We start from the raw sequence: 27,418 nt of genomic DNA, 5'->3' as shown, positions 1-27,418 counted from the left end.
CAGGGACTCAGGCCAGGACCCCAAACCCCTCTCGCGGGAGGGCGCAAGAGCAACCATCTCGGGGCTTTGCTGCTTTCACTTCCTTCCACAGAAAACACGAGGCTGTTTCTCTGCCGCAAGGAAGTCCTGCCACGTCACTCTCGGATGGCCCCAGACTGTGCCCCAGAGCCCCCGTCCCCGGGCATTTGGCTGTGGAGTCCTCTGCCTCCCGTGGCCACCCAGCTCCACCTCCCTGCCCTGCCTGGCCTCCTCCGAGGCCCCATTGCCTTTAATCTAATTCTTACGGGGAGAGAAATGCCACATTTATTAAAGTGCAGGCTTATCTATTTCATCACAGATCTAAGCCGCGGTGATAAATCCCTAAGCTAAACGCACACAAAGGCGAGACGAAGCTTGAATGCAGATCAGGGCAAAGACGCAGGCAGGGCCGAAGGTGGAGCTCTGCCCGGCAGCTGGCCGCTGCCTCCCGCCGCGGGGCCTCCAGCCAGAAGTGGCCGCTTCTGCCTCCCGGCCGGGGGGTGGACGCGGCCGAGGCCAGGTCCACATCGACGCGCTTTCTAGGTAGTCTGGCAAAGCCCCCCAGACGTTCTATGCAGGAAACACTGGCTTTGCAGAAACACCCGCAAAACTTCTGCACAATCCAAGTGTGCGCATTGTCCTCGATCAGCACACGTGGGCCAGGACGCGGGCACGGGACGGCCAGAGCTCCCGGCACTCGCCGCAGGTGCGGGGGCCCAAAGGCGAACGAGACACGGCCCGCTCTCATTTCAAGGCGCTCATCTGGGGAAACACAGAGGTGGCGGCCTCTGCAGAGGTTTCCCCAACTGCGTTGGCTTCGCCACTGGGGTAACATCCTGTGGCCTCCGTGTCGGAATCAGAAGTAGGGAAACGCCACACCGTTAGAGCTTGCGCACGTTTTTCCAGGAGTTCCCCGTGGGCCTCCCCACCCTGGGCACCCGCAGTCCACGGACAGACACAAGCACTCATGTTTACGCCGAGGAACACAGATGGTAGCCACAGCGGCTCTCTTCGCCTTATGGCTTTTGCACCACTGGTTTCCGGTGGAAGCATCACACAGTCCCCTTCTGGGGGGACTGATCCCCCCAATTAACTGATTGTTAATTCTCCCCTATGAGCCATGCTTCTCTGGTCAAAGAACTCTCATATATTCACTGGTCACGTGGCCACCTAAAATAAAACTGGCATTGGCTAATGTGACATAAGCTAGAGTGGTATATGGCAAATTCAAGCAAGTGTCCCTAAAGAAATGAGGCACGGACTGCTTGGTCCTTTCTCCCTCTTGAGGCCGAGAATGCTAATATGCCCGGAATGCAACTATGATGGCAGGAGCTCACGAAGCCATCTTGGGCCATGACATGGAAGCCACATGCTGAGGAAGCCAGAGCAACCAGACAGGATGAGCCTGGGTCCCTCACACTACAGAGCCTTACCATCCGTGGACTTCTTTTACAAAAGAGACAGAGAAATTTCCCTTTTGCACAGGCAACTGCTATTTTAGGCATTCAGTCATTTGCAACTATACGTAATTATAATTGTTGCATCCTGTCTAATGTATTAAATAAGAGCATTCATTCTGTCACTTATTTATGCAAGAAATAGTTACTGAATCCCTACCAAGTGCCAAGATCTGTGCAAAATGCTCTGGGCACTATGGATAAATACAGTGAGCAAAGTAGACGTGTCCCTGCACTTAAGACACATTCTAATGTGTTATTATTGATCTATTTTGTTTTGGTGAAAGATATCCATAGCTACATTCATGTCTAGATACCTGGAAGAAGAAAATCTGCACATGTACATGTAGGGGGGAGGATGGGAGGGGAGAGAGGAAGAGAGGGGGAGAGGGGGAGAGACCAGATTCTTTGAGTTCCCTTGTAATGGCTCTTGCAACATCTGCTGGAGAACTGGACACTCCAGCTGAGCTCATCTGCCAACACTCAGACCTTTCCTAATTTTCTTTTCGATGAGACCTCTCAGCTATTCATTCCAAGTCCTTGTACTGACCTGGCCATTCTCTTCAACCATTTGCTCTGGCCCGAAATCCTTGGAGTCATCCGACTCCAGTCTTCCCCTCACGCCCTCCATGTGACCCATCAGCAAATGCTGTCATTTCTACCTTCAAATAAATCCTGAGCTCTTTATTAGATATGAGTTTTAGAACAATGAAAAGTTTCATAAATCTGGGTATTGTATCAGGGCTATGCAACAGAACATCCTTGAACTGAGAAGATGCGGCTGAAGTCGCTGGGGTATGGAGAGCACGGTACCTGCAACTTACTCTCACATGGTTCAGCGATGACGTCGGTGATGATGATGGTGGTGAGGACAGTAACGGTGGTGGTAGTGGTGATGATGGCGATGATGATGATGGTGATGACTATGATGATGATGATGGTGCTACTGCTGAAGGTGCTGCTGGCTGCTGATGGTGGTGATGACAATATTGGTGGTAGTTGTGGTGATGATGGCAACCATGGTGATGGTGATGATGGGGATGAGGATGAGGATGATGATGGTAATGGTGGTGGTGATGATGATGATGGTGGTGGTGATGACAATAATGGTGGTAGCAGTGGTGATGATGTTGACGATGGTGATGGTGGTGATGATGGTAATGGTGGTGGTAGTGACGATGATGATGATGGCTTTGATGACGATGATGGTGATGATGATGATGATGGTGGTGATGACAACAGTGGTGGTAGTAGTGGTGATGATGGCGACAGTGGCGATGGTGATGATGATGATGATGGTGGTGGTGATGACAACAGTGGTGGTAGTAGTGGTGATGATGGTGACAAAGGCGATGGTGATGATGATGATGATGATGATGATGATGGTGGTGATGACAACAGTGGTGGTAGTAGTGGTGATGATGGCAACAATGGCGATGGTGATGATGATGATGATGATGATGATGATGATGGTGGTGATGGGAATGAGGATGAGGATGATGATGGTAATGGTGGTGGTGGTGATGATGATGATGTTGATGGTGGTAGAGACCATGATGATGACGGCATTGATGATGATGATGGTGACGAGGAGAAGGAGGAGGAGAAGGTAGGGGAAAAGGAGGAGGAGGAAGAGAAGCAGAGGCAAACATGGTAGAATGTTAACAACTCGCAAGCGCACATAAGTGTTCACTGTATCATTCTTGCACATTTTCCATCGGTTTGAAATTGTTCAAAATCTGACCTTAAGAATAAATAAACCCTGCAGAGAGTCCTTCTCATGTCCTCCATCAGGAACATCCCAGTCCAAGTCTCCATCTCCCTCCCACCACCCGTAGGAGACACAATGGCTTCCCCCTCCAGCCCCCTGCTTCGTCCCTGCAGGGTCCATTCTCAAGATGGCAGCGGGAGTGACTATTTAAAAACACATGTCGAATCCCATCACCCCTCTGCTGTGAACCCTGCAATGGCTCCCATCGCACTCAGAATGAAACCCAAAACCTAGTGTGGCCACAAGACCTCCCCCCCCCTCTGACTTTGATCTGCTACCGTGTTTCTGCCCCAGCTTGCTCTCTCTCTGGCCACTTTGGTGTCTTGTTCCCAAACACACCAGGCACGATCTCACCCCCTCCCTGAACATTCCTCTTCCAGAAAGGCACCCGTGGCTCGGTCCCTTGGGTCTCTGCCCCAGGGTCCCTTCCACAGACAGGCTCCTTCCTACTACTATTTTCTTTGCCTGCTCTATTCGTCTGCAAAGCTCTTGCCATTGCCTGGTTTTAGGTATACGTCTATGGGTTTATTTTCTGTCTCCTCGAGCTGAAAGTAAACACCCCGAGACTAGAGACAGTCTTGCTCGCTGCGTCCTCAGTGCCTGATAACCCAGGAAAGAACCAAAAATCACTTGAATAAACGCAGGGATCGAGGTGTCTTGAGTCCCACCCAACTCCCTTTTCTAGCTCCCAGGTGCTGCTAGCGGGCTGTGGTCCCTACATCTCGTCCTCTGCGAGCCTCTTCACTTCGGTTCTCCAAACCTTCCTCTCCAAGCCCCCCTGCAGGGTCCAACCTCGCCCCACTCCCATGCCATCAGCCCCACTGAGCCATATGTGGAGCCATATGCAGGAGCCCCCACCCCTTCCCGAACTACTCCCAGCCCACCCCGCCCCCGGGGACACAGCCCATATGTTTAATGAAAGAGAAAAATTCCCCCTGCTCAGAGCAGCCTTCTCCACTAGTACACAGAGTTCCAGTTCCTTCCTGGCCTTTGTCCCAAATCTTTAATCACTGCTGTCTGTTTACAGAAGAGCCACAACCAACCTTTCCAAAGGAATTGATCACTGCGCCCTTTTGCAAACCTCTGATCCCTTAAGCATCTCTTGTGGGCCCCAGTTTACCATCCTCCAAGAACACCCTTCACCCTGCTCCTCACCCGGGAACTCCTACCTGCCCCCAAATGCTCTGTGATGCCCCGAGAGCATGCACGGCAGCCTCTCTCTGGACTGGACGTTCTAAGCTGGTGGCCTACAGTGTTTGTGGGGTACCTGCATGACCAATTATCTTCTTGTATCATCTCATCTTTCTGCTCTTGGATTTAAGCTCCTGGGCCAGGACTACGTCTTATCTACCCTCTAGCTCCCATAGCACCTAACAAAGAGCTCAGTGCAGCAGATACATGGCATTTAGTTGCGGTGGCTCCATGCCGTAGCCACCTCCATCTTTGGCTCCCAAGCATCCTTTACTCTGTAGGTGATGGACGTTAAGGCCCCTGGGGAAGAGACCCCTAAAGGCCACTGAGAAGCGGCTGGGCTCCCCTCCCCTGAGAGCTCCCCAAGTCCGCAGCCGGAGGGCTGGGCACGTGGTGGCCCCTCTCCCTCGCGTCCTGCCACGCCGCGGGCTCGCCCTGCCCAGCACCCTCCTGCTCTTGTCACTGCACCTCGCTCTGTCGGTTCCTCGGTTTTGCCAATTCACGGAGGTAATTGCAAATTCTAACCCTGTCCTCGGTGCTTGGCTTTCCCTCTCACCCGCACCTCATTTTGGGAACAGCCGGAACGTGTTCTAAATCCTCCTGCTCCCGGGCGTGGTGGTGAGTAATTAGCAGGCCAGCTCGGTGACTCTGTCTCCCCGGGCCATATGGCGAGAACAGGCGCTGCCGCCCCCACTCGGGCTGCCTCCTCCGGGAGAGGGGCAGCGGCTGGGCCCCGCCGGCCAGGCTGGCCAAGCCGGGCAGCAACCAGGCGGGCCGAGGCCCTGGGGGACCGCCAGCCCAGCCAGGGCAAGGGCAGCTCCTCTGGCTTCTGGAAGGCTCTGCTTCTGGGCACACCTCTTCTTAAAGCAATGCCGTGCTGGGAGAAGCCACTTAGCTTCCAGGATTGGAACACAGGGGCTTAGGACTCTCTGAGAGGCATAAAATGAAGAAGTGGGGATTAACCCTTCCCACAGGACCCGTCTGGCACTGAGAACGGAATGGTGACGTGGCCACGGGCTCTGCCTGGGCTCTGACCCTGGGGTCACAGAAGCCCAAGACAAGAGCGGCCAGTAAGACAGTAAGTTCCGGATCAGGCTGCCTAGGGCAGACCTGCACCCACCAGCTGTGCACCTGTGGACAGGCTGCCCTGTCACTTCATGCCGCGGTGGCCTCCTGTCCACTAGGATGGTGACAGCGCCCACACAAAGATATCACAAGGAAGGCTCGTAGCACAGAGCCTGCACTTCCAACCTTCAACAACAGCCAGCCACTGTCCTATACGACCTAAGACAAACAGGACCTTAGCAGCTGCCAGGTCAGCCTCCCTCTCAAGCTGCAGGTGCCCGAGTTGTCCGCAACCCTGCCTGAAATCCTCACGGAGTGAGTGGCTCACTGCATGGCCAGGTGACCTGTCTTGGAGCCGAGGGGCTCAGATCATGAGAACACCTGCCCTCATGTAGAGCGAGCAGTGGCCTCCTGGGGCGTCCTCCCTGCAGTCCCAGGTCCATGCACCTGGGCAACCAGGAGCGAGTGCAGACCCACAGCCTCAGGACAGGCTTCCCGTCGCTGGAGGGGTGCCCAGTCTGCACCTCTGGTCAATTTGGCGTCAGGGCTTGAGCTCCAGGGCCAGTCTGCCTGTGTTCAGAGCCCGGCCTAGCCGGCCCCCTACCGGCTATGTGATTTTGGACAAGCTTCTGAGGCCCACTGGGCCTCAGTTTCCTCATCTATAAAGTGGGCATGATGACAGTGGCTGCCGCATAGGGTTGTTATAAGACTTCAGTATCAACGTGTAGAAAGCACTTTAAAAACACTGTCCATTGTTAGTATTACTTAAAGGACGGGGTTCTCAAGCTCGCCAGCAGCTTTGTCACTGTCCCTGGCAGCAAGGGGCATGGGTGTCTACAACAGGACGTGGCACCTCAGGGTACCAGGCTCAGCGTACCACCAGAAGAGTAGGCGTGTCACTCCCCGGATCTAGATTCGAGGTTCTTTCGATGCAGTCTAATGACGTAGCTGTTCCCAGAGCTGGCGACTAGCTCTGTTGTCCACAGTAAGCCCCCGTGACCCTCTCACGCAGCCTGCTATCCTCCCTGCAGGATTCGCGGGGTCCTCCCACCCAAACACGGGATTTTTATCGTGCTGCCCACTTTGCGAATATTTGCCCGGCAGCTCGAGTGCTCCGGGCTCCGAGCCAGGCACTGGGGGTTGCAGGTGGGCAGGGCGGACGCCGGACGTGCCTTAGAGGGGACAGACAGCCCAGAGGTGGCTAGCTCAGTCAATCCTCACAACAACACAAGTGGGAGATGTTATCATCCCTGTACAGACCAGGAAACTGAGGCAGGGAGAGTTAGTTAAGTGGTCAAGGTCGCAGGGCAGGTAAAGGCAGGGCTGGGTCTGAACCGGATCAACTCTCGGGATCAGCCCATCCCACTGCCCCCCTGCAGCGACAGGGAGCCCAGGGTGCCAGCAGGGCACAGAGGAGGGACGTCCCCAGGCAGGAATCAGGAGCAGAGCGCCCGGAGCTGTGGGTGGGAGAGTGCCCAGCAGGGAAGCGGAGGGGCGGGCTGAGGAGCAGGTGGGAGGAGGGGATGGTGGAGACGCAGCAGGTGTGGACAACCGTTTTTGCAAAGGTGGCTGTCAGGGAGAGACGGGGTGGTGGGGGAGGGTTTGAAATGGAGGGTGGGCTCGTCCTTCCGGCTGAGGGTGGGGGAGCTGGGCGTACCACCACGCTGGAGGAGCAGAGCTAGCGGAGAAGGGTGCTGAGGACAGGGTGGATGTCGAGGTGGCAAGGTCCCTGTGGGCCAGCAGTGACCAGGATCCAACGGTGAGCCTTGGGCAGCAGAGGGGCCTTGCTCAGTGAGATCGTGGGGCATTGGCACGCTCCAAGACACTTTGAATCCTGAGCCTGCCATGCCCCTGGGGGTGCCACCATCCTTCTTAGTGATGTGTCACCTGGACCTTTGATAAGCACGCGTGTGACATCATCACCCAAGTGATAGAAAGACAACACCCAGAAGGTCAGGGCTGAGAAGAACCAAGGCCCAGGCACACCCTGGAGACCCCGCCCCCGCTGTGACATGGTTCAGTCTTCGACCCTTGTACATCCCGGTTCAACCAGCTGTAAAATGGGAGTGAACGCAGCACCCCAGCCCGAGTCTCGGGGAAGGGCAGAGGGGAAGTGGTGCCCGGCGATGACGAGCACCTCCTGGGCACGTGCTCTGTGCTCGCCATCGACTTTCCTACAGGGTCCCCGGGAGAGGTATATCTCTGGTCACATTCCACTTGGTGGAAATGTCACATGGCAGGTGGCTGTGGCTTTCAGAGAGAGGTTAAGAGCAGGGGCTGACAAACCAGAGCCCACGGGCCAAACCCTGCCCGCTGCCTGTTTTATGGAAACACGGCCACATCTGCTCGGTCACTTACCTGTGGCTGCTCTCATGCTACAGGGGCAGAAATAGGTAGTTGCCACACCTGCAGAGTTGCTTCCGGCCTGCAGAGCCTAAGACACTCACAATCTGGCCCTTTTCAGAAAAAGTTTGCCAACCCCTGTTCAAGGGCCCAGGACTCACGTCCAGGCTGTCCAAGCTCGGTCTGTCTGATTCTGAAGCTCACAGGCTGTCAGGGCCTCACCTCGCCCCCTTTGTGTCTTCCTGCGGAGGAAGCAGGCAGAGAAAGTTCTCGCATTCGCCCACCTTGCAATCAGAAAGCTGACTGACCGGCCGCCCTGCTTCCCTTACAGAGCCTGTTTCCACTACTCGACAATCAGAAAACGGAAATCAGATCCTCACACTTAAATACAACCCACACTCTTCCCTGTGGCCTCCGAGGCCCTGCCTGACTGGCCCGTGCTCTCGTCACACGCCACTGGCTCCTTCCTTCCCCACACACCCACCCCGGCTTTCTGTTCCTTGAACACGCCGGGTGTGCTTCTGCCGCAGGGCCTTTGCACTTGCTGTTCCCTCTGCCTCCAATGTCCCTCCTCCCTCTGTGGCTGGGTCCTCCTCATCCGGCAGGCACCAGCTCAAATGCCACCTGCTAGGACCGCACCACCAAGGGCAGCTCCCTCCTCTCAGAGTTTTTCTGACACTTCCCCTGCCTGGTGGTGTTCCATGCATTTATCCCTGTCTGAGCCTACGACGGGCTTCCCTTCTGTCTCCCCCCATCCCCGGTGAGCTCCATGGAGGCAGAGGCTTTGTTCCGCTCACAGCTGAAGCTTGACCTCAAGTGGACACTCAATACATCTAACACTGAAGTCAGTGCTGTCCAGTGTGATAAAACGTGGATCACAGATGGGAGCCACACAGGTACTTTTACATTTTTTTTTAGCAGTCACATTAAAAATAAAAAGAAATAAGTACAATTAATTTCAATAATTAGTGGGGGATTAACTGTGGCTGGGGAACCACACGTGGACAGTGTAGAATTAAGGCATTATTTCCCTTGTGTCAGATGCTGCCCTGGTGGCTTTGCATTTGCACCTAGGCAACACCTGAGTGCCTCAGTTTCCTCACAGGCCAAGCACAGGTTGGACAGGCTGATCTCACCATCCCTGTAGAGCTCCAAAATCTTACGAGGCTACCATCCCAGCCTGCTCTAGAACAAACAGTTCCGTTTCCTTGGGGATGGTTAAGAAAAGTCCCATATCCTGTGAGAGGCTGAGGTTGACCAGAAGTTTCCCAGAGCTCAGATGCACGGCCCAGGCTTCGGGCTTCATGGGCAGCACTGCACCTGTCCCTGGAGGCAAGGACTCTGGGTTGCCTGGGCTCCCAAGGCCCCTACCCTTGGCGAGGTGAACAGAGTGGGCAGGGTGCCTGGGTTACAGCCTCTATGAGCCCAGCCGCAGCAGGGAAGCCCCCAGCCCCCAGCTGCAGCGAGCCTCGGAGTTCTGGGTTGGCCCCGGACGGGAGGAGAGGGCCAGGGCTTGGTGAGAAGCGTGGACTCTGGGAATCAGGGCCTTCCAGCTCGGACAGCCACCCAGAGACCAGCCTACGGGGCTGTCCGAGTGACCGACTTGACACTCACCTTGCAGAGAGGGACACCGGGTAGGTATGCAGCCTCGATGGGAGCCCTTCAGCGCACAGACACGTAACCCATATCCTCGGCTACTCAGCTTGGGCTCCTACACCCACGCGAGGAAAGGGCTGTGTCGCCCTTCGTCCATTCCCTGGGCAAACAGTCACGGAGCAACTAGGATCTCCAGCAACGCTCTCGGTTCCGAGGTACGACAACGGCACAAAGATACAAGCCTTGCCTGCGTGGAGTTACGTTCTGATGGGGCAGAGACAATGACTGAACGAACCAGCAAACATATGACGGTAGAGGGTGTGGTCGCTCTGAAGAAGGCAGAGCAGGAGACGGGAACAGATGAGGGAGGAGGTTAGGGAAGGCCCCTCTGAAATAATTCCACTTGAGCGTTAAACTTTATAGCACAGACACCCTGTGCTGCAAAATCGGGGGCCACAGGAACAGAGAGAGGAAAGTATCTCAAGGCAAGAATACGCGTGGCACGGCGGAGGGACAGTAAAGACCGGTGGGTCTGGAGCCCATGGAAGGATGCAGACCGTTGGGGCAGCTGAGGTCAGAGGGCGGGGGTGGGGGCCGGGCCTCCGGGGCTGCGGCAATGTGCTCCTCTGTCACCTGCGCAGCTTTCATTCCCCATGGAGCTTAGAGAGTCGTGGCCCCTGTAGCCTGCCATTAAGGAGTGCGGCTTTGACAACTGGCAGGATGACTGATCGCTCACTTACACAACTCGCAGTGGTGTGTAGATGGGGCGTGAATATCTGCTGCCGCCACTCTGGATAATGTGAAGTTAGATACCCAAAATGCTACCACCCTCACACATGACCTCATTGCTACTGCTAGGGATGGGCACCCCACTCTCCCCTAGGTGCCCCGAGACAGGCTCTTTAGGTGTGGATGAGGCCGGGCAAATAAGCTGGGTCTCCCCTCCTCCGCCTGCATGAAGACCAAGCCCACAGCTGGCCGCTGGGATGCTGAGCTGGGGTGGGGGCGGGGCCCTGCAATGCTACAGTGGGTGGTGCCTCTCCTGAAGGTTCCATTTCGTCCCCTAAACAATTCTGGTGTTTCTACTGGTGCCTGCTTCTGCCCGGGAGTCTCCATTCGTAGTTGCACACTGACGCCGTCCTCCCTCTCTCGGACGAGCCTGAGGCCTTCACTCCCTCCGGCCCCACCTGCAACGGAGGGGACGTAGCACTGCAGCCTGGGACCTGGGACCTGCCAGGCTGGATCTCCCGGGTCTTGATGTGAACCCACACTCTATGGCCTTCAAAGGATGTTTCCCTCATTTTCCCTCCAGAGCCCAGTCCTCAATGTTTGTCAGACATGCGAACTATGTGGGGAGTTTTTCATTTTGTTTGTGTGTTTTTAAAATATCAACGCGCAGGTGCTGCTACAGAGCAATGAAATCCGCATCTCTGGGGTGGGGGGGCCCAGCATTAGTGTTTTCAGAATTCTCCACACGATTCCAACGTGTGGCCGGGGCTGGGAACTGCTTTGCTAGTGGGGTCTTCTTCAACTTTAATGTGTGTGGAAATCCTCTAAAGATCCTATCAAAGTGCAGCTTCTGACTTAGCAGGTCTGGGGAAGGGCCCAGGATCCTGCATGTCTAACAAGCTCCCGTAGGATGCAGTCGCTGCCGATCCGTGGACCACGCCTGGAACAGCAAAGGGTCTACAGCAGCCAGATTTGAGGGGTGGGGGATGAAAGCAGGTGCCACTGGTTTTCAATCTTCAAACTAAGTGTCCATTTTAAAGCTCCCTCTTTAAGTTAGAAAGGAGCTTGCAGGAAGGGTTAGGGTAAAAGGCTCTTACAGGAGGGAAGAGGACTTTTCTGTTATGTGTGATTAGAAGCTTCCACATCTAAGAAATATTGCAGGATCCATTCTCTGTTATACATAAAAGTGCCTAGCAGAGTGCTCAGCATACAGTAAATGCTCAGCTTATGGTACTGTGTTATCACTGTTTTTATTATTATTACCGCTGCACCTTATCCACTTCCTAAACCAAACAAGCATGTGTTTTCAATGCCCAAAAACCTAATTGAGCCCCACGACCCACATTCCCCCCCAACCCCGCCCCAGGATGTGGCTGGAGCAGGAGCCACGCACAGGCAGGGGCGGGCGGGACCAGGACCCTGCATTTCAGATACAACCACGCATGCTGCCTGGCTGAGGACACCAGTGCATTGCCTTCGGTTCTCTCACTCATTTAATTCATTTCCCAGGAGTTGTGGATATACTTCCACAGCCTGGTCACGGGTAATAGTATTTGCTACGGATCGGGACCTGTTTTACGTGCTTTACTTGGTTTAACTCAATATACCTTTAAAACACCTCTAGGCCACAGGTACTATTAGCTTCAAGGGCAGACGAAGCAACTCAGAAATGCAAAGAAACTTGCCCCAGATCACACGCATAGAAAGAGACAGGGTATATACAAGGCAAGTTTCTTTGCATTTCTGAGTTCCTTCGTCTGCCCTTGAAGCTAATAGTACCTGTGGCCTAGAGGTGTTTTAAAGGGGGGCATGGGCAATATAAGTAACCTTAACACTTGTACCGCCATAATATGCTAAAATAAAAAAATTTAAAAAAAAAAAAAAGAAAGAAAGAGACAGGGCCAAAGAACAAACTGAAGAGGATATTGTTCAGGGACCACACTCTCCCAGCTGTTTCCCAAACTTTAACTGCTGATTGATGTCACTAGAATGCAGTTCTCTTGCAGTGGGGGAGGTGGAGCCCGAGGGTCTGCATTGCTCTCGAGCTGTCAGGGGGCGCTGATGCAGCCGGCCACCAACGGCATTTCCAGTAGCAAAGCTACCCACACACTCTGACTCCTCCCGGTTGGTATGTCTAGATCTCTTCCTTAATATCCCCCTAACAACTCTTGCCACCTTACTCCCGCAATCCGTGCTTTGTTGATTTGATGAGAGGCACAATCACAGTAAATTCCCACTGTGAACACTCACCCAAAGTTCTGTTTAAGTTTAAACAGAACTGCTCAAATTGCAATATTCTGTGGCAAAGGATATCAGCTATTTAGAAAAGGCATCGTGTCCATTATAAACTGCAGAAGTTGCGGCTTGTGATGAAATTGCTTTTAAATTTACATGTCACCACTGAAAATGCTTTCTGGGGCCAGGAGACAATTCCCATCTCTAAACACAAAGTGGAGAGTTCCAATTTGAGAATAGACGGAGGGTGGGGGTGGGGAGGATTTCCTGAAACGCAGAAGTGAATCATATAACCGTCAGCTCGCTTTCCTAGCTGGCTAGAAGAAACGATGCATACAGAAACCAGAAGAAATGACAAATCTTCCTGCTCAGTGGAGCGTGTTTAAGGGCGAATCAAGGCTTTCCACCTAATCAGTGCACTGGGTCTGGACTCAGTGGCGGGGAATTAGCTCGCATGTGATGAGACAGAGAAAACTCGGAGGGGTGAGGACAAACGACCAGAGGTGCTTTTCCTGGCAGAGGGACCTGAAGTTTCAGAGTCACAACAAGGCTCTGGAGGACACTGACTTCATATAACGCATCTTGGGGAAAACCGGAACGCCCTACTCACAGCTGGCCGTGACACCAAGGTTAGATTGAAAGTGACCAGCGAGAATAGTGGTCAGTTACAACAACGGCGGCTTTATGCCATTTCCACAGCCCCGTGACTCTCCAACATCACCGCACATTGCAATCACCCAAGAGGCTCACCCCATTCTCAGGCCACACCCCACACCAATGAAATCTCGGAGGGGGGTGCCCAGGGAGCTTTAATGTTTAAAACTCCCCAGTATGATTCCCACGTGCAGCCAAGTTGGAGAACCACCCACACAGGCTTCCAGGGTCTTCACTCCCAAAATGAAGGAATCCTTCTAGCCCGTGATTCTTCACTCTGGCTGCGTGTTGGAATCATCTTGGGGAGGTTGTTAAAAACACTCAGTGACGCGGGCACGATCCCTAGGAATTCCAGTTACTCTGTGGAGCCCAGGTGTCAGCATTTTTAAGAGCTCCCCAGGTGTTCTACAGTGCAGTCAGACAGGTGACCACTGTGCCAGTTCCCGCCAAGACTCCTCCTAGTGCTTACGCTGTAAGGCTCCGTGGTATGAAGGCTGGAGATGCATCTTAGACTTTTTGCAAAGGCAGAGAGCCCTCATCTTTACCTTTGCATGGGGGATTTCTAACCTTGGAGGAGTCTATGAATGCCCTAAACCCTACACAAACTGTCGGAGGCATGTGTGTATTTAAATGCATATGTATGTATATTTCCGGGGAGAATGCCCTCAGCTTCCGTTAGATTCTCAAAAGATTTATGACTACTATCTTAAAAGCAAATATGTGTTTTCTGACTCAATAGGTTTAAGAAAATTAAAGAGTGAATGGAGACTACATTGGATCTCAGCAGTACCTTTGCTACCGTTCGGGATGTGAGGTACACCTACTGCCAGCGAGAGGTTGTATATCGTTATTGCAGGTTTAGTTCAGATCATATAGCTCAGCGGTCCCCAACCTTTTTGGCACCAGGGACTAGTTTCACGGAAGACAATGTTTCTACAGATGGGGGAGGGGCGGAGGGCCAGGGAGCTCTGTGGCCCAGTCCCTAACAAGGCTGAGGCCCAATACCAGTCTTTGCCCCAGGGATTGGGGACCACAGATATAGCCCATCCCCCCAAAAAAACTGCAGAGGTGACAGATGTGAAGATTTCAGATCCAAGCATCAGAGCGGAAGCTGTGTCTGGGGCTGGGACCGGTGCTAGGCTGCGTGCACTGCTCACCGTGAGACATGACTTCCCGAGCTGTGCTTGTGAGGACTGTGTGCTCAGATATTTGGGATTCACGTCCTCAGGTGGGTTTTCCAGCCCTGACTGCTGTTAACTATTTGCCCTGGTTTGAGTCCTGGTTTTCTCTCTTCCTCTGTGACCTTGGGGAAGCCATTGAACTTTCCAATTCCTCATATAAAATGGGGATAATATAGGCACTTCTAAGACTGCAGTGAAGAATAAATAAGAAAATTCATGTAAAATGCTCGGCGTTAACTCTTGGCACGGAACAGGATCCCAATAAATATTTAGGTTATATTGCTGTTATTACTGATGTTTTTATTATTATTAACAGCTCGGTGACCTTGTTCAAGTTACTAAATTTCCTCGAGCTTCATTCATTAATCCGCAAGACAAGGACAACGAGCCCTGCTGTTTCTTTCACAGCGTTACCGCGATGATCAAGTGAAGAAGCGGATGGCACATCATTATTAAATGGCAACTCATCACACATCCAGGGAACTCTACAGAGCACAGAAAAGGGTCACCTGAAAATCCGAGCTTCATTCCCACCCCCAGGAAGTGCTCTTTGAAATCCCAATGGTCGAGCAGGCTCTACCTCTGAGTGCAGTACTTTCTGGTAACATATCTAGCATTGCAGGCAGCTTAAACCTTCCCACTACATGGGAGAAGGGGTGAGCGTACCCCGCCATGCTGCTGCAAGCTCCCCTTCTGGGAAGAAAATTATACCAGTCACTCACTAAATCACAGATGCTTGAAACTGTCAGCCCTGGTCCAACCCAGACACTGACTGGCAGCAGTCTCTCTAGTTCCACACTCTCCCCAGGGACACAGTCCCCAAACTCTTCCACAAGCCTGCCTGTCCATCAAGGAGTCCCTCACCACCGTGCCACGGTCCATGACCTGCCCCACTCGAGCAGAAAAACATCCCACCAGCCTCAGCGAAGCTTCAAGGTACTGAGCTCTGACTTACCTGGAGTCTGCTTGGCCGTACGCACGGGGGTGTAGTGGTTTTTGGAGGACGATCTGACCGGCGTGTTCTCTTTGGGAGAGGTATCGATAGCCGAGATAGTTTCTCTTTCACAGTGTGCTATGGGGATTGGTCCCTGTTGTCTTAAGATGTCAGCCAGAGCCCTAAACAAGGAGGAGATCACACAGTGAGATTTACCGAGCAGGTGAACACAACCACAAAGGGAGCTCGATTACTTTCATGGGCCCTTTGATTTATGGACATACGGGAAGAGACAGAGACAGACAGCGTTCAGTTCCAAATAGTTGCAGCTTCATCTGGGGCTGGTCTCGGTGGGGGGACACAGGGCAGAAGTTATCATGCCTGGGGGTGGGGGGACAGACACTAAAAGGCTGCAACTATAGTTTCTTTTTGTAATTCATTTCACATCAGCGAACCCTGAGCCCTCTCAAAACCCTGGCTCCCCAAATGCCTACCGACACCAAGCACATATCCATAGCAGCCGGCCGGTGGAATGTCATTCCAGTGAGGCCTGACACTGCTGGCCTCAAATTCAGTAGCAGGTTACTAATATCAGGGGGCCACATTCCCATCCCAAAACACACACGGGGTAGCCTGCACTAGATACTGGAGATGCAGATAAGAACAACACGCAGCCCCTGCCATCAGGGAAAGGTGTGATTTAACTGCAAAGACAGGACGTACAGATAAAAAGATAAACATCAACACATGGATGGTGCAGACAGTGAAGGCAACTGGAGTTTAGAGGAAGGAACAGTTGCAAATGCAGGGAGAAAGAGAGGCAGGCAGAGACCTTGCCATAGTTGGAGAAAGTCAGCACCCCCCGCCGGAGGCCCAGTTACCCAGAGAGAGTGGATTTTATTACACAATACCTAGCTTCGACAACCAAACAGGCATTTGCTGAGGACTCAGCAAGCATCAGTCACTGTAGAGGCAGAGACAAATAGGACCCAATTCCTACCATCTAGGGGCTCACGATTTGAGGGGAATCACTCCCCCATCTGGTTTCAAATGGGACCCCCTCTGTGGGTGTGACATGTGACACCCATTGGCAATGCAAAGTGAAACCCGTAGGCATCTTCTAAGGATGCACAGGTGAGTGTGGACAAGCCACAAGAAACCACATCTGGACATCGTCCTTTCAGGGCCAAGTCCCCAGTTCTCAGTGCACCCCTGTTTTGCACAAGCCCGTTAAGGACTCTTCCATCTCCCCTGGATATCTCTGAGGAGTGAGGTCCTGCCCACCTGAAATCCGGCCATGCCCAGCTCATCCCAAAGCTTGCTTTGCACCGGAGTCCAGCTGTGAGACTCTGCTCCTTGGAAAGTGACAACCACGGCAGTTTAAAAACATGTCTGAGAGCAAACTGTCTCCTTCCATTATGCCGCCTCTGACACGCTGAACCTTGCTAGGAAAAGAGCATCAAGCTGGCAATCTTATCATTTAGTGGCATTTATACTGCAATTTCAGATTTTCCAAATGCTTCCCCTTCACTGCCTTTCCTTTCTCTCAGCCTGTAAAGGAAGGAGCAGACACACGCGCCGCTACCCCTGCTCATGTCCGTGGAACAAGTAGTCAGGGAGAAGGCAGAAATGCACAGGTTTGGTAAAGGAAATCCAGGCAGACCTGGGATCCGGGTCCGGAGAGCTGACACTCAGGAACTGGGAGCAAAAAAAAAAAAAAACTGCTGCCCCAGAAAGTCAAGAGATTTGAGTTTCGATCCCAGCTCTTCCACTGATTAGCCGGGAACCTCTGGACAGATTTGTTAACCACTAAGACTGAAATTTAATTTTTTCCCCATCAACCCTCTCATCAGATAAGAAGTTCTCACATGTGTGAAGACTTCCCAATTGACTGGCAAAGAAAACGGAAAAGTATGGACAGCAAACAAATGTTAATAAAATGATAAAGAAAAAAAAATTTTCCCCAACAACAAAACAAAAGGTTTAAACTCACATGACCTCTGAGATCCCTTTTAATGCTAAAATTTGATAACTTTATGTATGTTGAATGAGGCATCCGTGAAAGTTACCCCGATTGCTTCTCTTGTGATCATCAAAGACACTTTCCTACCGTCTTTCTATGCCAAGAAAACAGTGAGTTGTAAGTTATAAACTCAGAGACCTACGTTGAATTAATTTTCAATAAGGGTGCCAAGATCACTCAAGGGAGAAGGAATAGTTTCTTCCACAAATGGTCCTGGGACAACTGGATATCTACACGCAAGAGAACGAAGTTGGATCCTTACCTCACACCATACAACAGATTAACTCGAAACGGATTGTATACCTAAATATTAGTCCTAAAACTATAAAACATAGAAGAAAATATAAGAGTAAATCTTTGTGACCTCAGATTTGACAATGGTTTCTAGGATATGATACGACACTGAGAGCACAAACAACAACAACACAAACAGATAAACTAAAAATGTGCATCAGAGAACAACACTGAGAAAACTAAAGATAACCCATGGAATGGGACAAAATATTGCAACATACATATCTGATAAGAGACTCGTATCCACAAAATGTAAATAAATCTTATAACTCAACAGTAAGAATGACAAAACTAACAGCTCAATTTTAAAATGGGCAAAGGATTTAAAATAGGCATTTCTGCAAAGAAGGTACACATGACAAGTAGGTCAGCAGCATCAGTCATTAGGAAAATGCAAACCAAAATCACACTGAGACATTCCTCCGTACACACTAGGATAGCTATAACCGAAAAGCCCCATACTACCAAGTGTTGGCAAGGATGGAGGAACATGGAGCCTTTGCACACTGCTGACAGTAATGTAAGATAGTACAGCCCCTTTGATAAGCAGTTCAGCAGCTTCTTAAAATGTTAACCACAGAGTTAATATATGATCCAGCAATTCTACTCCTAGGTACTCCCAAGAGAAATGAAAACATGTGTCTATTACTCAGCCATAAAAAGGAAAGACATACTGACACACGCTATGACACAGATGGACCTTGAAAACATCATGCTAAGTGAAAGAAACTAGACACAAAAGACCACATTTGTATACAATGCCGGTTAGGTAAAGGGGAGGGGCAGATGGGGAGAGTGACTGCTAAGGATGTGGGGTTTCTTTTGGGGAGGATGAAAATGTTCTAAAATTAGATATCAGTGATAGTTGCACATCTCTGTGGATATACAAAAATCATTGAATCATGCACTTTAAAGTATGAATCTTATGGTAGATAAATTACATCTCAATAAAGCTATTACCAAAAAAAATTTTCTATTATTTTTCTTTCTTTTTCTTGCCTCCCAAGTTCTTACAAAGACTCTTGCTTCTCTGGTGCCTATGAAAGAGCATGGAGCCATGTGCTTAAACCATTTGCCTTTGGTAAGCCAAGACTAAATAAATTTATGTCGCCAGTTCTCAACCAGAGTGATTCTGTCCCCCTTGGAAGACGTTTTTGATAGGTTGTCACAACCGAGAAGGGCGGTGCTACTGGCACCTAGTGGGTAGAGGCCAGGGGTGCTGCTCCACATCCTGTAACTCCCAGAACAGTCCCCACACCAAAAAATCTTCAAACCCAAGACGTCAACAGAGGCGAGGGTGAGAAAGCCTGATGCACGTCCACACAGCGCTCGATGAAGTAGGTGTTCAACCCTCCATGCAGTGTGGTTCCACAGAGACCTGCTGAGCCCTGGGCTGGGCTGCAGGGACCGGTGGGTCTGGAGACACTGAGTGTCCCAAGGAGCGGGACCTTGTCTGTTTGGGTCATCACTGCGTCCTCAGGTCTTGGCACAGTACCTGGACATTGCATAAGCAGAGAAAGGGATGACGGTGGTCCCTGCCGCAGCCTTGAGAGGCATTCTGCCCAGCAAATCTTGGTCCACTTAACAGTTTAAATGGCAGTTCCAGAGTAGACTGGCCAAGGAAGATCCAGCAGAAAAGAATTTTTCAAACCGAGCTTCCCTACCCCAGGCTGAGGAGACTCTCGGTGCCCATCTCCCGAGAAGCCCTGCAGGACACCGGCACTGTCCGAGGCCCGGCTGGACGGCCACCTTCCTGAAGACCCTCGGGCTCAGGGCATCCCGCATGTGCACAGGTCTGCCTTGCTGCTGGAGAGTGGGTTCGAATGGAAGGTTCCAGCAAGGCTATCTCCCCCTGTCTCTAGGGCACCTGAGGAAAGAAGAAAGGCCTGCACCCTACGATGCATCCTCTTCTGGGGGAGGGCTTCAATGCCCGTGGGCTGGGCTGGGTGGACAGCACAGTCACCAAGCAGGGGGATTGATGTGCAAGAAAAGGTGTTTCTCCAGAGAGAGGGCTGCCCCATGGGCTACCTGGCGGTGAGGGGTGGGGGCCCACCATGCGCTGTCCCAGGGAGGAGCATGGTGGCCAGGGGAACGGCCCTGGTCCCCCACCCCCTCCTGAACATGCTCTACGACCTCTCCTTTCCCTGCGCCCTCTGGCACCTGGGAAGGCGACCCTTGACCCCCGACCCGGTGCCTGGCTAAGGCGCCAGCCCCTCTGCCAGCCCCCGCCGCTCTCCTCAGCTTCCTAACCGACCTCCTTGCTCCGGTTCCTCTCCGTGTCTTCCAGCCCCTTCTCTCCAGGGTGCGCGATAAATATTATTCTAATTCTGAAATGTGCGAGCCTGGTCTCACCTAATTAATTTGGATACGCCAGAGGAAATGGGTTAAGGCCTGAGCTACTTTCTAACCGTAGGAAAGAAAATTGGTCACCGAGGAACAGTGAAGCGGATTTTGCAAAAGAGTGGGCAGCAGCTCTTGGTGCCTGAGAGCGCGGCAGGGACGGGCAGACGGTGACAAACACAGAGAGAGGGAGGAAGGGAGAGGCCGGGGAACAGAGGTGGAGAAAGAAAGAGAGGGAAGAAAACAGGTGGAGAGAGCAGGAGAGAAACGGGAGATGGAGCCAAACAGATGGACGGAGAGCGAGAGAGGGGTCGAAACTCCCAGCAAGAGAAAGACGGAGAGGTTCAGAGAAGAGAGAGACAGGGACAGACAAGCAGGCAGGAAGTGACAATTCGATTCAGAAGACAAGAGACAGGGAGAAGGGATCAAAGAGAGACGCTGGGAGGGAAAGAGCATCGGAGGGAGAAGGACAGACGGACAAGCAAGGGCGTCCAGACAGAACAGGCGCTGGCCCGGTGCCCGGGCAGAGCGGGAGCTGGCCGGCCCCACCCAGGGGCCCTGTCACCCTCCCAGGTCCACTGCAGATGTGCACGACGTAGGAGCTTGGAGAATCGCCCTCGCTGTCATTCCTGCTCTCCCCCACCCCGCTGGCGGCCTTTGTTGCAATATCTGATATATCAAACAAAAGAACTCTTTTGCCTGAATCATCTGGAATATCGCCTGGATTCTCTGTCCCTTCTGCTCACGTGTTCTCGGGCTTTCTCAGATGCACAGCGAGCAGGGACAGTAAATTAATTGGGCAGCAAATCTGATCAGGGAAAACAGTCATTCTGATCATTCCAGCCGGGAAACTTTTGTTTTCTTCTGTACTCGGTGTTGTATGTCAGTCATCTGGGTAATGGAAATACTCTCCTACATGTGGACAGCACTTGATTTCTAGATGCGCTCACCTGCCTAATCCCAGGCAATTCTCATCATAACCCCATTACCTTTGCAGCTATGATGACCACAGTTTTTAACAAGGAACTGAGGTTCAGACTAATCCAAGTACTAAAACATGATGGAACGGAGATTTAAATCCAGGCCTTCAGACTTGAGCCGGTCATCCTGCTCACTGGGACTGCCTCTTCCATACATTTCACTTCCCTACAAATCGTCAGCTTTAATGAGTCCTCCTGGTCCCTCCAGCTGGGGCTGCTAATTTAGCAAGTGCCAGTTAATATTTGGGCATGGAGAAACAATTAGTAAATGAGTGATTCAGGTCAACTCCCATTGTTTATTTGCTTAAAACCTTGGTTAATGTTGCCAGTGGTCCCAAGGAAATGAAAGTGTGTTTGAATTTCCCTAAGTGCTTAGTTATCTCACCATCTGCAGGGACCAAGTCCAATCAACACTTTGATGTGCTCCCACCCGCATTCAAGACATGAAATCTTTCTTAAAATGGCAAATGATTTCCCTTAACAATAGAAAAAATAAACAAAACCTTGTTGATAACTTTGCTTCACAGTCTTGCCTGCTTGGGAAATTAAAAGCTATCATTTGTTGAGTGATCATTATGTACCAGACACTGCGTTAAACTCTTATTACATGCATTAGATCATATAATCTTCAGAATGACCTTATAGGGTATGTGCTATCAGTAGCTCCATTTTACTGATGAGAAAAGGACTTTTAGAGGTTAGGCATCTTACCCGAGGTCACACAGCTAGCAAGTGGTGAATTCAGATTTCAAACACAGGTAGGTTAAACTATATTGGCTGACTTATACTCCACTATATTATCCATCCATCCACCCAACCCTCCATCCAACACTCGATCCACACATTCAACACTTCATCCATTCATTCATCCATCCCTCCAACACTCCCCATCCATACATACATCCATGCATCCATCTATCCAACACTCCATTCATCCCTCCCTCCCTCCATCTGACACTCTATCCATCCCTCCCTCCATCCATCCATCTGTCCGTCCATCCATCCATCTATCCTTCCAAACACTCCATTTGTCGTCCTTCCATACAACACTTCATCCACACATCCAACAGTCCATCCATCCCTCCATCCATCCTTTAAATCACATTTGCTTCTTCACCTTCTCTATCCCTGCAATAGTGTCCAAACACAAGATTTTAAAGAGCGCCCAATCTTTGGTGCAAAAACATACCCAGATCTAAGAATTCGGCTGTGGCTCAACTGCTCAGTTCTATTCACCTTAGTGACTCATTAACATCAACAGCTTGGAGATTTTTTACATTATTTCAGCAGCCAACCTTTCTGTCAGAGGAAATGCCCACTAGAACACCAATAAACACCACTAGACACTGGCTCTGCAGGAGGCCAGAGAGGAGCTAGAGGCCTGTTCTCCCAAGCTCTTCCCAGTAGTCTGGCTACCATGGTCCCTGGACTTCACAGAGTTTGCAAATTTGAACACAAGTGTGGCAAAAGAGCACCAAATTAAAAAGTTGGAATTTTTTTTGTCCCTCTCTTCACTCATTGAACAGGTGGTAAAACTTAGGTCCCAGCAAAGTAAGAGGAGAACCTAGGGCCCCTTAGTACACCTGGCAAGTCTTTTTAATCCGAATGAACAGGCCCTCCATGAGGACCCCAGGAACACTGCTGGTCGGAGAAGTGAAGCAGATGAAAACCACCCTGCCTCTGCCACGTCTCTGGATGTCTGGGCCACAAAAATACTTCGGAAGGGAGAAAGTAAGCTCAGCTATTACTCAATAAGCACTTGTGTACCAAGAGCGAGGCAGATGGGATGTTCAGAGCCCTGATCATGTCCTTTCTCTGTTCAGGGGGAGTAGGAAGAAATTGATGCTTGTTGGGCAAGTATGATAAAAGGCCAAAAGGATGAACTATTCCACGAATAAGCTGTTCTGGTTAATGTGCCTATTCCCAAGGACTAATGGGAACACTCTTGTTTTTGAAGAACTGTCTAAAAGCATTCTTGCCTAATTAAGTAGAGTATCCTGAATATAATTAATTTTTTTTTTAAAGAATTCAAGGTTCTTTGTGAGAGGGCCATCAGTCTAATCCTCAGTGCACAGAGAAAGCTCTAAGTAAAATGTAGACAGTCTAGGAAAGAGACGGAGCTGTTGCCTAGAACAACTGCAGGACAGATTATGGAAGCTGTTTCTGATTTTGTTTTCTTTAGGTAAATCTCTGATAGCTACTTCCTCTGTATTTCTCCTAAAAGTAGGGTATAGACACTTTATTCCAGGTAAATAGAAGATTCTGGTTATTTGAGTCCCAGACGACTGAACTTTGTCTTGACATTGACACCCAAGGGCCGGCTGGTGTCCTCTCTAACCTCATCCCACGCTCACCCACTGGACAATCGAGTGCTTTTGTCCTCTAAAACATGCACTCAGGACAATTGAATGTATTTTTAATAAACACGGACCAAGGAGAATGGCTTGATTTAGTTCCCACTCTCCCCGGTTCTCCCGCAGCACACTTGAAAACCACAGCTGCTGGCTTTGTGTGTGACAAGACTGCTCTCCTCGTGCAGAGGGGCTGGGGGCGGATGCGGAGATCTCGTTTGCCGTGTTAACAATCTCTGTGCATCTGCGTTGAGCTGCTCTGCAGGTCCGAGTGGTCCCCAGCACAGCCGGCCAACAAACGTCGCGGACTCGGCGAGGGGGGGCACGGCCACCTGCTTCGTTCCCCAGGCGAGCAGGGCCGGTCGCGCCGGCCCCACGGGTGCCTGCCCAGGCCCCGCCGATGGATGGCCAGCCGAGAGCTGGGTAGGCAGGATCAGGTGTTCACTCCACAGGGCCCCAGTTTACTCCCAACGGCATTGCCTCCAGTGCTCCATTCTTGCCTCCTGCATCCCGTGGAAACTCCCCCAGGCCTGGGAAACCGGGGAGCATCCATGCCAAGCCTGCAACTTTTCAGAAACACCTGGGTTGCTTGTTTGGGAATTAAACCAAAGACCCGGATGTGTCAACCGTAGCTACCATTTGTAACCGGGCAAACAAGAACGCTACCCAGATTTGTCAGCAAGGCCACATGGCCAACCAGGTGACAGATGAGTTAAGTGTACCTGCAGATAAGAGACGGGTGGGCTGCTGGTGTCGCTGCTGTTGTGGCTGTGATGGTTGGTGTCACTTTCTTTACTTGCTGTGGACGCAGACCTAAACCCACAGGTGAGGCAGGAATGTAGGAAGCAGCGCCTAATGGCTACACGCCGGAATTCTGGAACGGAGAGCTTCAGCTGGCGTGCTGGACACTTAGCCACTTAGGACACTGGTGATCATCAACTAGCTACTTAAGCGTCCTGGAGCTCTGTGTCTTCATTGCAAAAAATAGGCCAAAATAACAAGGCAAAAAGTAATGTGTGCCTCTTAGAGTTATTACAAAGATTAAATGATTTAATATTAGTAAAGTACTTAGAACAGAGCCTGGCACCTAGTAAGCACTATATAAATATTTGACTAATAAATAAATCCAAATACAACCTCCTAATGTCTACACAGGCTCAGCCTATAGGACCACAATGAAAGCACAGACAGAAGAGGGAAGCCTTGAAAGACTGACTCAATTATGCCAAACTGGCAAAGCTCTTGGTGTGGCGTGGGAGCCACAGGGCATGGCTGTGGCCATGGGGTCCTCCTAGAAGGGACCCCCCCCCCATATCTTCCACCACCCAGGCCTAAGGACAGAAATCCATATGGTCACACACCAGTTTCTGCTGACTCCTGAACTTGGACTTTGAGAGCCAAGTGAAAGGACAGTGTCTGTCCGCCCAGGCCATCGTGGGCTGTACTTCTACTAGCCTGCAAGGAAACATTAAGATGAAGGTCCAGCGAAAACCAAAAGCATTCATAGTGTGAGCAAAGCAAATCAGGATTCTAACCAGGCACAGAAGAACAGAGATCAAAGGAGCTGGTGAACATCTTCTGTAAGGGACTCGGTTAATTTTTTCTTCTTTCTTTCTTTTTTTTTTTAGACAGAGTCTCGCTTTGTTGCCCAGGCTAGAGTGAGTGCCATGGCATTAGCCTAGCTCATAGCAACCTCAAACTCCTGGGCTCAAGCAATCCTGCTGCCTCAGCCTCCCGAGTAGCTGGGACTACAGGCATGCACCACCGTGCCCGGCTAATTTTTTCTATATATATCAGTTGGCCAATTAATTTCTTTCTATTTATAGTAGAGACGGGGTCTCGCTCTTGCTCAGGCTGGTTTCGAACTCCTAACCTCGAGCAACCCACCCGCCTCGGCCTCCCAGAGAGCTAGGATTACAGGCGTGAGCCACCACACCTGGCCTAATTTTTTCTTTCTTTCTTCCTCCCTTTTTTTTCTTTCTTTCCTTTCCTCCCTTCTCCTTCCCTTTCCCCCTTCCTTTATCTGTCCTTTAAAATAATTTATAAACATTATCATGATTTTGCTACTCAAGTACCATCTTAAGGGTGGAGTACACAAAAAAAGACCCCTCCCCAAATCCTATCAACTTTAGCTCATTTATTCGTTCATCTGGTAATTTCTCATGCACCTACTTTGTGCCATGCGCTACTCTAGGCACTAGATTAGAGGTCAGAACAAAACAGGCAAACACTCCTGTCCCCTTGACACAGTGCTGGGGGGAGATGGACCCCTGCCACAGAGCAAAGCTGCTGCCTGGGGCTGCAGACCAAAGAGGCCCCCAGAAGAAATCTTCAGATCTTTAAATTGTATTTAAATCACTGAGATCCACATGTTGCTGTTGGCAACCTCACTCAGGGTTTCTACTAGAGAATTATAACTCTGCTTCCAGGTGGACAGCCTCTGCAGCGGCGTGAAGACTGGAAACCACGCCCCATGGGGACAGACAGACAGACGCGTAAATAGAAATGTTTATTCAGGAGAAGGGAAGTTGACTGTGGGCCTTGACTGCTGTCTTCAAAGAGGTGCTTTGCTGTCTTGCAGAAGAAAGGAGGCCTCGAGTGGATCCCAGGCCCAAGAAGGCAGGCCCCCCAGGACCAACCAGAGTTGCATCCTAATGGCAGCCCCTAATGGCAGCGTAAGTCGCTTTCCACCAAGAGGTCCTAGGAGTTGAAGATGCTAAAGCAAGCATTCTCGTGAGGCCACTTGCAGATGGCATCCTTACCTGAGTGGGACATGCAAGGAAGATGCAGCATCCCCAGGTTCCAGGGCTGCTGCACCTGTCCCGTAAGTACAGATGCACTCTGCTGCCCTGAGTCTCTCCGGTGTGCTGAGGACAAAATGGTCCAGAAGAGACCTCCAAACGTCACTGCCCACCTCCCACAGCCGGGGCAACAGACTGGGGGGCTGAGGGACTCGGCCAAGGTCATGGGGACACAAAGGGACAGAAGTTGGAATCACTCTCTGCCTTCTAGCTCAGCTCCCAGGAAATGCTCTCAGCCAGGGAAAGATGGAGAACAACCGACCCACATGTGAGAGAAAAAGGGCTTTGTCGGATGCTCCTGGAGAGCCGCCTAAGACAAGAGAGGGAGGGCGAGGTCCCTGTCGGTGAGGGGCAGGGGTGCTGGCTGAGGTCTCCCATCCCACCCCACAGCAGGTGTGATGCTGCCCCGTCAGCCCAAACAGTGGCTCCTTCGGGCCCTGAGAGAGAACCACAAGGGTGGCCAAGGCCGAGCTCAAAGTCCTCTTAGCTCCCAGAGACGGGACAAGTTGTCCAAAGTCTGCCTCCGGATCTCTGACCCCCTGGGCCCCGAGGTTGTGGCATGACTCATGCCACCATTCTCAAAGCCCAGAGAGAGAGAGAGAGAGAGTTGTTGGATTCTAAAAACTCAGAGAAATTGTTAAAAAGAGACAGAGAGAGAAAAGAAACAAGAAAAGGGAAAATTAGCTGCAGCCCCCAGAGGAAATTAAAAAGGGGATTTGAAGCCACCTATAGTCAAGCATCACCAATTCAGCAGAAACGGGGACAGGCTAATCCCAATCAATGAGACACTTGAAAACTCCGAAACACTTTAAGGGAAATGCATTTTTACTGCTTCCCCGGCTATCGCGGGATTTCAAACTGGACTGAAAAAATAAAATAAAATAAAATAGATCTTTGAAGAGCTACTTTATCGAACAGGTAAAGAACGATTTGCAATTAGCACGCCGATTTTCTACGAGGAGCCTGCATGAAGACAGTCTGTCCTTCTCCGTGGTCTACGTGCCCTGCACCATCTCATCTGTTCATCGCAGCTTTTCATCAGACAGAGAGAAGAAAAACAACTTCGCCTGGGTCCAATCTGGATAAATTTCGAATTAGCGGCGTCTGAATCGATGCGGCTTAATGAAGTTCCAACAGGCCGAGTTCAAGAGGGAGACTCGCAGGGAGAGGGGAGAAGAAGCAAATGAACACGAATCAAATGACAGATGGAGAGGAAGCCGCAGTGGACAAAACAGTGAAAGTAACAAGGAGAAACATTTTAATGATGCGACTTAAAAGATAGAGATGCAACAGATCCTTTGCTCAAAGCCTGCTATTTGTCTTCCCAAAGGCTTAACGGTGGGTAAGAAGCCGGCTGTCGATTGTCTGAGCACAGGAAAGCTCTGTTTCCCACTGCACCCATGGTCGTCCAAGCCTGCGGGGTACCTTTCCTGGAAAACTTCAGGAAGATTTCTT

The 27,418-nt window shown here is 51.1% G+C and overlaps 1 protein-coding gene across 1 annotated transcript in view; it reads right to left on the bottom strand.

Annotated features, from left to right (window-relative positions):
- SHISA6 (shisa family member 6) overlaps positions 1–27,418 on the bottom strand; it is a 281,726-nt gene that overhangs the window by 243,840 nt on the left and 10,468 nt on the right. The window contains exon 2 of the mRNA XM_075994102.1: positions 15,196–15,356. Within this exon, the coding sequence (XP_075850217.1) occupies positions 15,196–15,356 (161 nt within the window). The remainder of the gene's footprint in view (positions 1–15,195; positions 15,357–27,418) is intronic.

The sequence above is a fragment of the Microcebus murinus genome, chromosome 18 (genome assembly GCF_040939455.1).
Source record: "Microcebus murinus isolate Inina chromosome 18, M.murinus_Inina_mat1.0, whole genome shotgun sequence".
Taxonomy (NCBI): Eukaryota; Metazoa; Chordata; class Mammalia; order Primates; family Cheirogaleidae; genus Microcebus; species Microcebus murinus.
Note: the sequence above shows the minus strand (reverse complement) of the source record. Positions and strands in the feature narration are given on the sequence as shown.